The sequence below is a fragment of the Haplochromis burtoni genome, unplaced genomic scaffold, assembly GCF_018398535.1.
Source record: "Haplochromis burtoni strain Fernald_Lab_line unplaced genomic scaffold, NCSU_Asbu1 Contig_256, whole genome shotgun sequence".
NCBI lineage: Eukaryota > Metazoa > Chordata > Actinopteri > Cichliformes > Cichlidae > Haplochromis > Haplochromis burtoni.
Window position 1 is genome coordinate 580,436 of NW_024582617.1, and position 14,514 is coordinate 594,949.

The 14,514-nt window shown below is 43.1% G+C and overlaps 1 protein-coding gene across 3 annotated transcripts in view; it reads right to left on the bottom strand.

Moving 5' to 3' along the window:
• Positions 1 to 14,514, bottom strand: part of fcho1 (FCH and mu domain containing endocytic adaptor 1) — a 62,151-nt gene that overhangs the window by 32,724 nt on the left and 14,913 nt on the right. For all 3 annotated transcript variants that reach the window (XM_005938522.3, XM_005938520.3, XM_005938521.3), the window contains exon 2: positions 12,069 to 12,119. In XM_005938522.3, the coding sequence (XP_005938584.1) occupies positions 12,069 to 12,095 (27 nt within the window). In that variant the 5' untranslated portion in view covers positions 12,096 to 12,119. The remainder of the gene's footprint in view (positions 1 to 12,068; positions 12,120 to 14,514) is intronic.

Below are 14,514 nucleotides of genomic sequence, written 5' to 3' on the forward strand. Positions count from 1 at the left end.
ATGTTAGACTATCACACAATCAAAGGACCCACACTGTTCACCTCTCTCCATTATTTGGCATTTGTTGCTCTTAGTTCCAACATGAGCTGTGATAACTGAACAGATCACTTCGTGCTGATATTCCAGGATCAACTACGCCACGTCTCGGGCTGCGAGCGGCTGCTGCAATCTGAGCTGAATTTTCTGCTCCTCTGTGGAGCATAAAGCTCAGGACCAACATGACTCAGTGTTGTGTGAAAGAAGCACAAACAAACACAGAACAGGATTGTTGGTGAGATCAGTCGCACACCTTATGGCTCAGCAGATTTAGCACCGTCCCCATCGCCGCTGTAATTACACAAACCTCCCTCCGATTACATCTATGTAATCTGGATGAGAGCCCGACTGAGGCAGAGGCAGATTGCATCTTCAGCCTCACCACATTTTTCAGTCAGCAGACAGCAGGGTTGTGTGTGCAAGCAGAAACGCTGACAGCTGCTTCGCAGGACCTAAAAATATCGCGCTGGGGAACAGACCACTTCCCAGGTACCAGGGGAATGGCTGGAATGCCAAGGAAGGGTCATCAGTAAATCACACGCACGCACAAACCAGACGTAAAGAAGCAGGACAAGGAAAAAACAGCTGAGAATGATCTCAGACGAGGTGCTGGCATCTGTCAGAAAACACACAACAAAGTCAGCTTCTCACACGGTCACGTCCCCTGAGCTTTATGTTTATGATAGCCATAAAAGAGACACATGCACACTCATTTTCATATCTTGTGGGGACATCTCATTGACACAAAGCTTTCCCCAGCTGCTGACCCTGAACCTACCCATAACCCAACTGTAACCCTGACACTAAAACCACATTTTGAGTTTCAAAAATACCTTCAAACTTGTGGGGACCTGGATTTTGGTCCCTATGAGTAAAGTAAACTTCTAATTTTTGATCCCCACACAAATAAACACACACACACACACACACAACACACACACACACACACACACACTACACACCCACACACACACACACACACACCACACACACACACACACACACACACACACACACACACACACACACCTGAAATAAACATTTATGAGTCACTGCTTTTGCAAAAGGATCAAAACAAGATCAGATCTGGATGAAAAAGTCAATCAGCTAATAAAGAAGAAAAAATTAAGCTTGTATTTTCTTTGTGCCTCAGTAAAGTCCGAGTTATGCTGTTTCACAGATAAAACAAGCTTTGTGAAGTCTCAAACATGAAGATTAGAGAAACTCATTTGCAGCTTAATCATCAGAATCATCATCAGCGGAGCCGCAATCAGTTTAACTTTTGATCCGGTGTCTGACATAAGCAAAGATTGGGTTCACCCATAGGTTCATATGGGTACATCTGTGAGTACATTCACTAACATGATGTTTTATCTTACTCTTAATGTATCTGTGTAGGTTCTCAGACATCCAGGTCAAGCGACTAGACTTCATAAAGTTTCTTTAAGACGTTTCACCTCTGAGCCGAGAAGCCTCTCGGTCGCTTTTCTCTCCAGCTCCTTAGAAGCTAACATTAGGGTTAATCTAAGTGCAAACACACAAGACAATTTTAAGCCCAATATTCAACTCTTTAAAACCAGTTTCAGTTTATGGTTTGGATGAACCTGTTTTGCTTTTAGAAATAAAACTAGTGCAAGATACAATTTTAAAATAAATTAAAAAAAAAAAAAAAGACTTGACTGGTTACACTATCCTGACATAAAGACTCAGTCTTTTAACTTCACACAAAGTGGTTTCATTGTCCTGAGCACACGATGAAACGCCTGCATCCTGTTTTCTGTCCTTCGTAACTTCAGATCCGTGTTTTCACCAAACGGCTGAATGTTTTGACTTTCACCGTCCATAAACAGCGAGTTGGACTAATGTCATGCAGGACTCGTTCCTTCCTCGCAGAAACTTTACACGTGCCACAGAAAGGTGAGCTGCCACACACACACGTCTCTCAGTTCCATGCAAATAGAGCTTCCCCACAGTCTGTCACGGTGCCTTATAAGGTGAGCACCGTGTCTGATTATGATCACAGTCCTTAAGAACATTTGAATATGTGAGAAGCGAGTCTGAGCAAACTGTGCTAGGAGCGATACCAACTTTATTACAACAGCTTATTGCTCGGCACATTGAATTGTCTGTATTTACCTTCTCTAAGGCTCAAATATTTACTCATGTTCCCGTTTAGCCGACAACTCGGCGATCGCAGATTAAGTTGACAAAGACGAGGTCGTTTCTCAGTGACAAGTTTCACGCCACTGAAGGTGGCTTTGGAAGCGTGCACCGAACGGACCAGAAGGTTGTTTTTTTATTTAATTAAACCATTTCTTTCACTTTTTGCATGTACAGTTAGTTCAACACGATGACTTTCAGGAGCAGCTGTGTGACTCTGTGCTGCTCTCTGCACCGCGGCAGCGTTTCACCTCAGGTTTGCTTTACAAACCACTTTTAGCAGAGAAAGCAGCGCATTTTCCAAATCTGCTTCATTCTCTGCGACAGCTGGTCTTTTTTTGTCGTCTTGCAGTTTTCACATTAGATGGAAGAGACTCATTGTTGATGTAAGGAAATAAAAGGCTCTCCTGCCAGCAGGGCTGTCAGACAGTTTCAGCTTTGTCCATCGTCTCTTTAGGGGACGACTGCCTGAAAACTAGAATATTCAGATCATGTGTCCTCAGCTGCAGCAGATCACGTGGATGAACTGGGTCGTTACTGATTATATGAAATGCTGATGATTGGGAAACTGTATGCCATAAGAAAATCTTTAAATATAAACTATGTTTTAGATCTCCCATGGAAAAAAACCCCAAAGAAAATAATGCTAATATTAGACACATTCGCATGAATTCAAAGCCTGATAAAGCTTATTCCTTTGTGCTGAAAGCCAAGTTGTACCACCACCAATTCTATTTAAAACACATCATAACATGTTGGTTGTTATGGGCTCTGTGGTTCTTTTTCAGTCAATCCCACAAACAATTTTCAGCAACGAGTAAAAACTCACTAGAGATCCGAATGTTATCGGCAGCTGAAAATAGATCCCGCTGCACAAGTTTAGGGATTAATTTATTCATCTTCACTTCAGGATGAGTTCAGAATGAACGGGGCGAGTGCAGATCAGGTTGAAAAGAACATCGTGGTTTTTGGTGCTTTCCTGCTTTGATTCATTGGCTATAACTAAACTACTGTATAGAATAAAACAATAAATATGCAGGTTAGCAATAAGTATTCCTTAAAGCCTTCAGTGCGAGAAAAGCCTTCATGCCTGATATATGCGAACCCCCCTCTCTTCCCACCTCTCGCTGATCTCTTTTTCATCAATTAAGCTGACCGCTTTGGTCATGCATGATGGAGCCATTACCATGACAATGAGGAGCGGAAAAAAGGAGACGAGGGAGGGTTTCAAATCTGTATGTGTCCAAGTTTCTCATGAAGACACAGACTTAGCGGGACACTAAGGTCAGTAGGAGAAATGCTCAGATTTGTTAACAGGGAAGGTGGTGCAGGGAAGACTCCTCTAAAAGTGGTTTAAAATCAAGCGTGTTGATGAGTGTACTGACCAGCACTGATTTGGCAGTTTTGGAAGCCAACATACGAGAGAGGCTCACAGGGTGTTGCGACTTTCATCTGTAAATAAAGCCGCGGCCGGCTGAGTTGGTTGTGTCCCTGTGACGCGCCTCCAATAATCCATAATGAGTCGTACTTGTACTTTGCGCATTTATTTTAAGAACAAAACAAACGTTTGTGCTTTCAATCAATTTACAACTAGCGCATGGATTAACTGGTGTGCCAGAAAATGACGGTCAACAGAAAAGTTTGCCCACAAACCACTCACCCAACACCTGCTGCGAACACCGACATCAGGTAAATAGACCGTGACCACACCCACATACCATCACCTGAGACGCAGGTAAAGCTATACACCTGTGCCACCAAAACAAAAAGGAAAAACATAAACATCGACTTTGGCTCTTACACAGGGTTTGCTGTGAACTGCATGCAAGTGAGGAGAAGTTCAGTCTTCTCGTGGCTCACTCAGAGGCTGCATGAAGGTTTCCTGTGAGGTCACTTTCATCGAAATAGCAACAATGTTTAGAGTGAGTTCAGAGTTTAGTGTTACATTGTATTTCTCAAACGGTTTTCTCTGAACACGACATGTTCATAAGGATATAAACAGGATGTAAGAATAACGTGGCTCACATGACCTAAAAATGCTGTTCCCTGTTAAAACAGACAAAACCTTTAGTGTGAAACAGGGCGAGGATTTAGTCTAGCAAGTCCCCAGAGTTTACCCGCTACTGCGTCTGAAGCAGACGACACTGAAATAAGTGAACTTATAAGCCTGCTGTTTCAGACAGTATATTAGCTCTTTATCTTAGTCATCATTTCAGTGTAATGTCGGCTTCTGTGTAAGAGAGAGCATGTATTCATATCTTTGTGGGGACCCAAAATTGGAATGCTACTATACTTGTGGGGACCAACAGCCCTTATAGGGACCAAAATCCAGGTCCCCACGAGTTGGAAGGAAATAGTGACTCAAAATGTGGTTTTAGTGTCATGGTTACAGCTGGGTTATTAAGGGTTAGGGAAAGCAATATGATTGCAATTAGATGTCCCCATAAGATATGAATACTCGACGTGTGTGTGTGTGTGTGTGTGTGTGTGTGTGTGTGTGTGTGTGTGTGTGTGTGTGTGTGTGTGTGTGTGTGTGTGTTTAAACTGCTCTCTCTTGATTCTAATTAGACACATTTTCAGACTTCTTCCAGGCATTTATGAAACTAATTACAGACGGTGAACCTGGGCTGAGCTGCACGGTCGTCTTCACAGCTGCTTCTATAACAAATACAAACGTATTCCTGTGCATCTCAACTGTTTAACCTGTGCTGCTGATTGGCAAATGACAGAAAGGGTAAAAGATTATATGGTGCCCTACACAGATGAGCCAAAGACAGCTTGAGGCATTAGCAAGAAATCCTCTGCTTTCACCTGATTGGATGCCTGCGGTTCTTGGCTGGTGGTTTTAGAAACGTCACATTAATTCAGAAATATTCTGCTTTTTAGAATCGGCAGCGGGTTTTACCTGCGTTAGGACTATTTGTGCTCTCTAACTCGCAGCACACAAAAGGACCAGAGAGAGACACAAAAGGACTCCCAGGAACTGCATTTGTAGATTTTTCCCCCAAGAATTTAAGCATACTGAGGTGAAGCGCTTGGCTCAGGCTTTCTGATATAATGTTCCCTTTTCTGACAATATCTAGAGCTGTGCCTTTAGCTCTGCCTAATATGACTGTGCAGTCTGACAGATGGATCCAGTGTCTGAGCATATTCCTGCTCTTTAACACATTGTGTTGTATTGTTTCATCAATAGTAAGAAACAAGCAGAAACAAATGACATATAGTAGCACCAGGAACACACCTCCTCTAGAAATCCCAAACAGTCTAACGCAGGGAAGTCAAACTTATTTCACAGACACACAAACGCTCCTTTCTGTTACTGCAAAGAAGTTTAACTCCAGAAATAGAAATGCAATTTCAATATATCTCCGTTTTTCTACATGATAAAGACATAAAATAGTAATTAATTAAAATAAATGTTAAAAAAATATTTTCTATTGTAAATTGTGAAAAAAAGCAACTTTCTGGTATTTAACCATTTCGATTTGACTCGTTTACTTAGGTGTTGTCGTGGTTTATCAGCAGGAAAATAAAGTTAAATGTCTAAACTTTATAACCGCTATTCAGAGGCCAGATTGGAGTCTTTGGCAGGCCAATTCTGGCCCCGAGCCTTATGTTTCACACCCCTGGTCTACAGCATGGCGTATGAAGGCCGCAGTGATACTGCACGTCTTAAGTTCTTCATATCCAGCCTCGCCCAGCACCCACAGGAAGACCCTTTTTCAACACGTGCTGGTTTAAACTACATTTGTACTTTGCTGAATTATGTACAGAATAAATTTCTTCTGCTGGTTTTAGAGAACCAGTGCATTTATTTGTCTGCAATAAGGCAAAGCCAGCTATTTCCAGTCATCACAGTCATCACAGATCAATTTTATTATGCTGTAGCAGTTTTCACAAGTCACGAGCAAAACATCATTTAAACGTGACAGGTCAGCACCACACAGTGATGCACTGAACTGTCCTGCACTGACGGGCTGCTGTTGACAGTAGCTGTAAACTTTTACAACCTTGCGTCAGACTATCACGGAGCCAGTTGATTGGCCGGTCTGTCAGAGCTGCTGCGACTTTCGCTGACTCACAGAAACTTTCTGCTGACCGAGCAGGTTGAGCGGCGTGAACGCTCCCACAGCAGAGCGGTGTCAATAACGTCAGCAGCAGGTAGCTGCAGCAGAGGCTCATCATCGCAGACGAGTAGGACGGTTTGAGCAAATTCACCTCTTTAAGCGCGTCTTTTTATTTTGCCTGCTGATTTTCTTATGCCGTGTACACATAGATATATGTACTATTTATTTAATTGTTAACCAACCCAAACTATGCAGTCAGTTCACGAGGAACGCGAACATTTGGAGATTACTGCCATACATAAAACAGATTTAACGAGTCTCATATTGATCGGTCTTGGCTCTTATTCTAACCTGGCACAGAGCATTTTTTAAAAGGACGAAAGGAGGTGGCAGGGAGAAGAGGAGCAGGGATGAAATGAGAGGAGGGGGGGAAACCCTGAAAGCAGGAAGATTTTCTCAGTGTGTTCACAGATCTTCACCCCACAAGAAACCCACATGACTCAAAGTGATGGCAGGGCAGCAACACTGGCATCATTAAACTGAGCTGCAGGCAATAATAAAAGTCCAGTGGGTGCAGCGTTCTGTGCAAACAGACATATCTGCAGGCAAAGGAGGCATTTTTAAGAGACGACAGCAGACAATGCTGTCCTTTATACTGTACAGAGCTGCACCGCTCGCCGAGCTTTAAAGGTTTCTCTGATGCAGTTCTTCTAAATTCCCCTGGTAAGCACGCACACTGGCCTTCTGAGATCTATACAGCACTGCAGCGAATATTATTAAAGAAGCTAATACAGGTCAGCCTAGTAATGAATTCAGATTATGTGGCTATTTTCTAAAATACAGTCCCGATAAAAAGTTTAAGACCAGTTCAAAAATGGCAAAAAAATGTTACTTTGCATGGTTGCAAGGTTCAAAGTAGAGTTTCAACATGCAGCAAGAAGAAATTTATTGAAAACAACTGTTAAACTGAAACATGCTGATCTACAGTTTAGGACCAGTTGACCTTTAAAAGGCCAAATCTGTGCAACAATGTGGATCCATTGTCCTTTTCTGTCATGACGCTCTGATGGCAAAGGCAAAAAACCTTTTTGAACATGGTCGTGTTGTTGAACTGCATAAGCAGGGTCTCTCGCAGCGTGCCATCGCTGCTGAGGTGCACCGTGAGGTGAACAACGGAGTCTCAGGAGGTGCAGGAGCGTCAAACGGGCGCTGGCTGTGTCCAGACGTTGCAGAGCGCGTCCCTCGTGACTGAGGGCCCTCGTCTGTGTGGTAACCACTGGGTTTTTTAACAGGACAACGCTACAGTACACAAGGGACTTCCTCCAGGAGAATAACATCGCTCTTTTGGACCATCCTGCATCTCTGATCTAAATCCAACAGAGAACCTTTGGGGAAGTTACAAAAATGGACGCTTCGTGCGGCCGTCTTGGAGAAATGCTCCCTCTCACCTCATGGAAACACTTGCATCAAGGATGAAGTGATCAACAATAACGGTGGAGCGACTCATTACCGAGTTCATGTTTGGTTTACGCTTGTTTTTTAGGTGTGGTCCTGAACTGTTGATCAGCTGTAAAACGGCCTGTATCAGTTTAAGCGTTGTCATCAACGAATCGCATGCTCAAAGAAATGTTTCGTCTCTCTCCCGTTTCTTCTTGTTGAAGCTCCACTTGGAACCTTGTTAACATCCAACCGTGCAAAATAAGATTTTTTGGCCATTTTTCAAGTGTTCTTAAACTTTTTATCGGGGCTGTAAAACGATGCTAAATGGTGCAACTTTGTAGGTGATGGCATCAAATCAAATGTAATATTTCGTTTATAAGCTGGGAACAGACTAGATTGAGTTTGTGCTGCGTCAGGACTGTGAGGCGCAGAGGCAAAAAATATATGTAACCTTCAAGGTCACTGCGATTTGAACTTGTTTGAGATCAATTTGAAACCTTTTTATCTTTAAGATATCAAACTCACAAACTTGCCTGTCGGGGTGACGACAATAGCCCATATTTTACATCATCATTTAAAAAACAAACAAACTGTAAAGCTTACTCAGTTAATCCATATTAGAAAATATACTTTGTTAAATATTAAATTATTTGAATTACATCAAAAGGAAAGAACAACAAACCATATGAAATTCTTAATTGGGAAGATTTAATGGCGACGTATTCTGCCAAAATTTAAGCTCCATATTTTGCTTTATTTTTGGACTCCAGTGAAGTAGCTCTGCATGAGTCGCAGGGCCAAGTAATCCTTATTTATCTTCCTTATTCTGGGCCTTTGTGGAGCCGCTCAGTTCATCCACTGAAATAAACTATTTTAGCTTCTCTACCTTCGAGGCAAAGGGAGAACCAAGAGAATAAAAACTGTCTCAATCCTTTGGCACACTCGCAAAGTGATGACATCTGAGAGCCAGCAAACGAAATCAAAGCATACTGAAGAGATATTTTATATTCTATATACCTCGATGATTATTGCTGAGTGCGATTACGTTTCCTGGAACGATCGAGCGTGACGAATCCTTACAGAGAAACACATTCTGTTCCCAAGACTTAGCAGCGCCTTAATTTGCTAAGGATGCACTTAATTACAGCCGGTACGCTTCCTCCTGTGGACCATAAGCACAGCTTTCATTCAGTTAATGGGAAAGGACAGAGCGCTATGAGGAGGCTTTGTGAGTGGCTGTGAATGTTCTTGAGCCAAACAAGCCGAGGCTCTGTGTGTAGCTCGTCCCCGAGTGGCTGTGCTGCCTAATTAACTAGAGAGTGGTTTGTATTTCAAAGCCATTTGGCTCTGAAAGCAGGTTGAATGGGAAATATGTAAAGACACACAAGTACGTCACCTCATTTGTTCTTTAGATTTTGCTTTTCTACTTGCCTGGCTGTAAATCTGCAGTTATATGTTCAGCACAAACACACAAAGACAATCGACAGCTCATATTCACCAGTAAAGAAAACACGAAAGCAAAGCAACACTACAGCTGTAAGAGACGGACAGATGAGCAGGAGAGGTGATAGCAGCTGCTTACAGTGGGTTCAATAAATCATCATTAGGGATGGTATTGATAAGATTTTCACGATTCCATTTTCGATTCTGTTTAACGATTCGATTCTTTATCGATTCTTTTTTAAAAAGGAGAACACTAAGGTCGATCAGCTCAGAACTTTGTTTTATATCTTCTCTTTGAACAAAATAGAAATGTAGGAGTAACATGGCCTTACAAACCCAACATGAGATCTTAAGAGATCCAGCCTACGCCTCTTCAATGGGGTGTCACAGGGTCCCCAGGAAAAAAAATTGTAAATGTAAAATAATAAAATAAATATTCTTCTGTAGCAATAACAAAGTATAACATAAATTATTCTGTAGCAATTACACAAGAATATCCAGTAATGTCCCTGCCTACAATTAAACACATTCACTTACTGAAAATCATCTGCTGTGGCAAACGGGTGCAAGCCTTTGACCACAAACTGAGTCACTGCTCGGTGACATTCGTCTATCCTGCCTGAAAGGAGACGCTACCGGCAGACTGCAGCGAGAACTGCCAGCATCTGAGCCAGACTCTGTCTCATCATGGTCACTAAATGCACAGTAATGGCAGGTTTGTAATAAGGCAGATCGCGCTAACATAATATGCACTGTTAGTTGATTATTTACCTGCCGCATTAACGGGAGAGGACGTGCAAACGTTACCGCTGCTGCTGGGTTGAGATTCACGAGTCCAGAATTAAAAACACGACATTCATTTAAGGTCATCGCGTGTTTTGTGAGCAAATGCTTTTGCATATTCGTAGTGTTTCCTCCCTTAAATGAAACATCTACTTTGCAAGTTGCCCTGTTCTCGTAAAGTAAAGCCAAACTTTTGAGCGTTTGAGCCGCCGTGTTTCCTGCCAGGTAAATGACGCTCCGCAACGTGGTGACGTCATTCGGGGCGACTGGAATCGATAAGGGAATCGTTTGCAAACATGGCAAACAATTCCAAGGAACTGAAACAGTGGGAACCGGTTCTCAACAAGAACCGGTTTTTCGATACCCATCCCTAATCATCATGGGGTGAAGTTCAATGACGAGGAGGAGACCCTCGGTAATAAGGCTGCATGCAAAAATAAAATACTGTTTAATACCAATATACAGTTTCCAAATATGGGTGGTGTGACGGCACAGAGATTCCAACCATCAGCAAAAACCAGCTTCCTCTGAAGAATCACTTGCACTGAAACATAAAACAGACAACTGACTACTAAGTCAGTGATGGGAAATGAGGCATGATGGGAAATAAGGGGTGTGGCTACAGTTAACTACTACTGGACTCCCCCGTCTGTGCAGGTTCTCTGGAGCTATAAATTAGTGGCTTTAGATGGGTCATTTTTCTTTTCTGGCCCTAAACCGCACGTCGGCTCAATGAACTAAACTTCGAGAGTCTCTGTTATAAACTGTGTCTTCTGCACCTTAATTGAAAGTCTGGAAATATTAGTTCAATGTGCAAAACTTTTCTGTCTGTTAGGCCAAAAACTAGGGCACACCTGAAATAGATGTACTAGGTAGGCTGGGACAGAAGCAAAGAGGAGGACAAAGAGAGAAGGAAAAAGCTGTCAGCTGACAAAGTCACAGAGGCATGTGGGAGACTTTCACTCCTGTGCTTCGTACATTGGTGTAAGACTACTAATGAGGCCGTTATTCACGGAGAAATTAAGCCAATTAATGCCATAATTAGTCATACTAGTTTTTCAATACTTGCAAAACCGAGTGTAATCTAATCCGAGCTTATGAATCCTTTCGCTGTCAGGCTTTTAATTACCCTGTTTTTTCCTCTTACATGTCATATTAGAGGATGATTCATGACATGATGTATAGTTAGTGGCGGTGAACACACAAGGCGAGACGCTGTAAACATCTGGCGCCGGCTCGGGGAATCTGTTAAACGAAGCGTTTGAGTTTTTGTGTTCGCACAGTTGTGGTTCGCAAACAGACACAAGACCTAGATTTTGGAGGACTGCACGGGAGCACGTCTGTGGGCGACTTTTGCCGCTTGTTATCTGAAGAGAGACGTGTCCACAGACGCCTGCTCGTTAAGTTCTGTGTGCAAAGACAGATACGGGTGAAATGTGAAGACTGGAGGGAAATAACATAACTGGACTTTTCCTTTTGCAGCATTTTTTTTGCATATAAAAATATTCAGGTTCCCACCAAAGATTTTGGATTTTGATTTTCCACCAACAGATAAATCGCCAGGACTGGGACAAACATATTTATACCAATTTTTTTTTTTTAAAGTGGGTTTGAAAAGCTTTTATTTTTCTTTATAAACCAGCCAAAAATAAAAGGAAATGCAGAACAGATGAAAAGAAGTGACAGGGAGAGTGTCGGGTGACGTTGCCATCTCTGACATTCACCAGAAAAATGTGTTTTTTAAATAAAATAAGTTTCCTCAAACCAAGTTGCCAAAAATCACTGATGCCCATCAACAGCATCTGCCACATAACAGTTCTTTTAAATAAATAAAGTCTTAACATAATAACTAGTAACTGCGAGTTAAAAGCCATTCATCACCATCATCTCTGCCTCGAAGCAGAATTTAAATGAGACTGCTTGAAAGCTGAGATCTAAATAAAAGACTGGTATCTATTGGTAACAAGCACTTCCTGTTTGTACCTGATGCACAACAGAGAGGCACGACTGTCTGTGGAGAATATGAATGAGAAGCTGGGTCAGTCATAGCTGTGATCAGCTACCACAGGTGACCAAGTTCAGTTAGAGATCTTTGCACGTGCCCTGCAGCGTTACTCAAGAGGTTTTCAAGACACTTACCCAGAAGTTGTTCTGAAATAATGCCATCTTCACTCAGAACGTCACAGCAATCTGTAAGAAAGAGGTAGAGCCGCATTAGAGAAAAGTGTGACGTCTAGATTCTCTCTCCCCTTCTCTCCACATGCTGGAGAGGAAAATGACCCAGAGGATGTTTTGTAACTCTATAAAATGTGGAAACGTCAAAGATTCTCCTCTGCCCTGTGACAAACTATCAAAGTGTCAGCAAAACGCATGTAAACGATTTCAGCAAAGTCCAGCTTTGTAGAAACTCTTGAGACACTTTGAGCGTAGGAAGGGAACTCCTGAGGGAGAGCAGAGGAGCTTCACAGATGACTTCAAAGGATAAATTCAGAGAATGAAGGGAGGAGGGAGGAGGGGTGACACGGGGGAGATGGGGGAGGAAAGAACAGGGGAGGAGAGAGAGAGCGCGATCGATGGAGTGAACGAGGCAGAAGAGACCAAGGTAACCTCCACAGAAAGAAGAAAAAAAAGACGTGCATGTGCTGCACTTCATCGCAGCACAGCTACTGGTGCATTTAGGTTTGAACATGCATGCAGCAAACACTCTGCTTATCTGCTCAACATTTCTGGATTGCAACAGTTTATTACAATTTATTACCGACACACAAGCCCTGCCACACATGCCAACGCACGTCTGTGCGAGCGGTCGAACAGGAAAATCAAAGATCGCACGACATCAGAACATGTGACCACCATCACCTCAGAGCTTAAATACGACTTGTCGTGCGTCCACCGTTTTCACGAGAGGTTTATTTTTAATTTGCTGGTGACAGGAGGAAGTGCACTGCAGCAGCAGAGCAACATGCACCTTTTAAGCCCCTGCATACACAATTATATCAAAGAAACACAAACACTTTAATGCAACGTGTACACAAAGCATCCTGCCCTTTGCAAGAGAATCCATAATGGGGCAAGAGTTTCCCCAGGGCTCACGCAGGGTTCCTGTTATCTGTTATTCTGCTGACTGTGTGTGTGTGTGTGTGTGTGTGTGTGTGTGTGTGTGTGTGTGTGTGTGTCCGGTGTTGTGGGTTTGTGTGTGTGTGTGTGTGTGTGTGTGTGTGTGTTGACAACAGCCCTCTCCTATTGGCACAGAGATTCAGCTCAGTCCTGGTGAACCTGGCATAAGACAACAGCCACACATGCAGAAACCAACACAGCAAGCCCTAGAGTGTGCATGCGCACACACACACACACACACACACACACACACACACACACACACACACACACCTCAGTAATTAGCTCAGCAGCAGGACTGGAGGCCTGCAGACAGCTTTGTGTTGGGCAGAGGAGGAGAGCCCACAGGAGGGACGGAAATACTGCGGAGCAGCAGCTGCACGACGGATATCAATGCTTAGTGTATCGATTTCCAGCAAAACTACACTTTGCCAATATTTTCATATCTGCTGTACAGTGTGGAAAACAAACAAACTCCTGAAGATGATTAATGACCGACTACTGCAGCGCTGCCACCGTAAGATTCATCATCTTTGGCCTTTAATATGGGCGGAGTCAGCGGTGGAGGTCATACACCAGCACATCAATCAATTTATTTAATAAAAACCCAACAACTTCTCGTCAGTACCTCAAATGATTATCATTGGCCAACCTCGATATTTATAAAACACTATCCTAACATTTCAGAGAAATGCTGGTCCTCGTTGTCAGAATATTTTACAGGTTTTAACCCACTACTAATAAATCCTGCCTGAGCAGATTTCCACGGCAGCCGTGCAGCGGGACGGCAGATCTGACCAGAGCACCAGATGGTTTTTAGGCAAGCAGAAAGGGAGGCAAAGGGAGCACACCAGATAAAAACAGACGCGTCACAAAGACACCGAAACCTGCTCGTAGATCTGAGTTAATTACATATACTTTTAGCTCTAATCCTCACAGTCCTGACGCAGCACACAGCAGAGGCACAAAGACACCATACCCACGGTGCTGGCATGTATAGAAGTAGCTGACATCCAGCATTCTCCGCCTGGTTCCAACTAAACGTTGAGCTGAAATCAGCTCTGGGGCAAACAGAGCCCTGAGAAGAAGTGGGACACTCTGTGACCCTGATTCCTCAAACTCCAGATCATTTTTTATTCAGGAAATAAATGTGGGCGCAGTTTTTGGTCCTGCCATGTGCAACATCTACTGACTGCTCGCACAAGCAGCGAACATGCTGAAACGCGTTATGCACCGATTAAACGCTTGACATTTGGAAACGTGAGTTGCTGTAATGTCACAGTGTGGGTGTGAGACTCACGCCCGACACTTTCTTATGACATATCGATAAAGTTTCACTGATCGCATCTACTGAATGCGTCGTGTTGAGCAGGGTGCAGCACCACCGGACCCACCCGGGATTGAAAGCTGCCGACTTGTACAAACACTTCTCAGTTTCTCTCCAGACTGTAGTGAAGCTTGGAGAAAG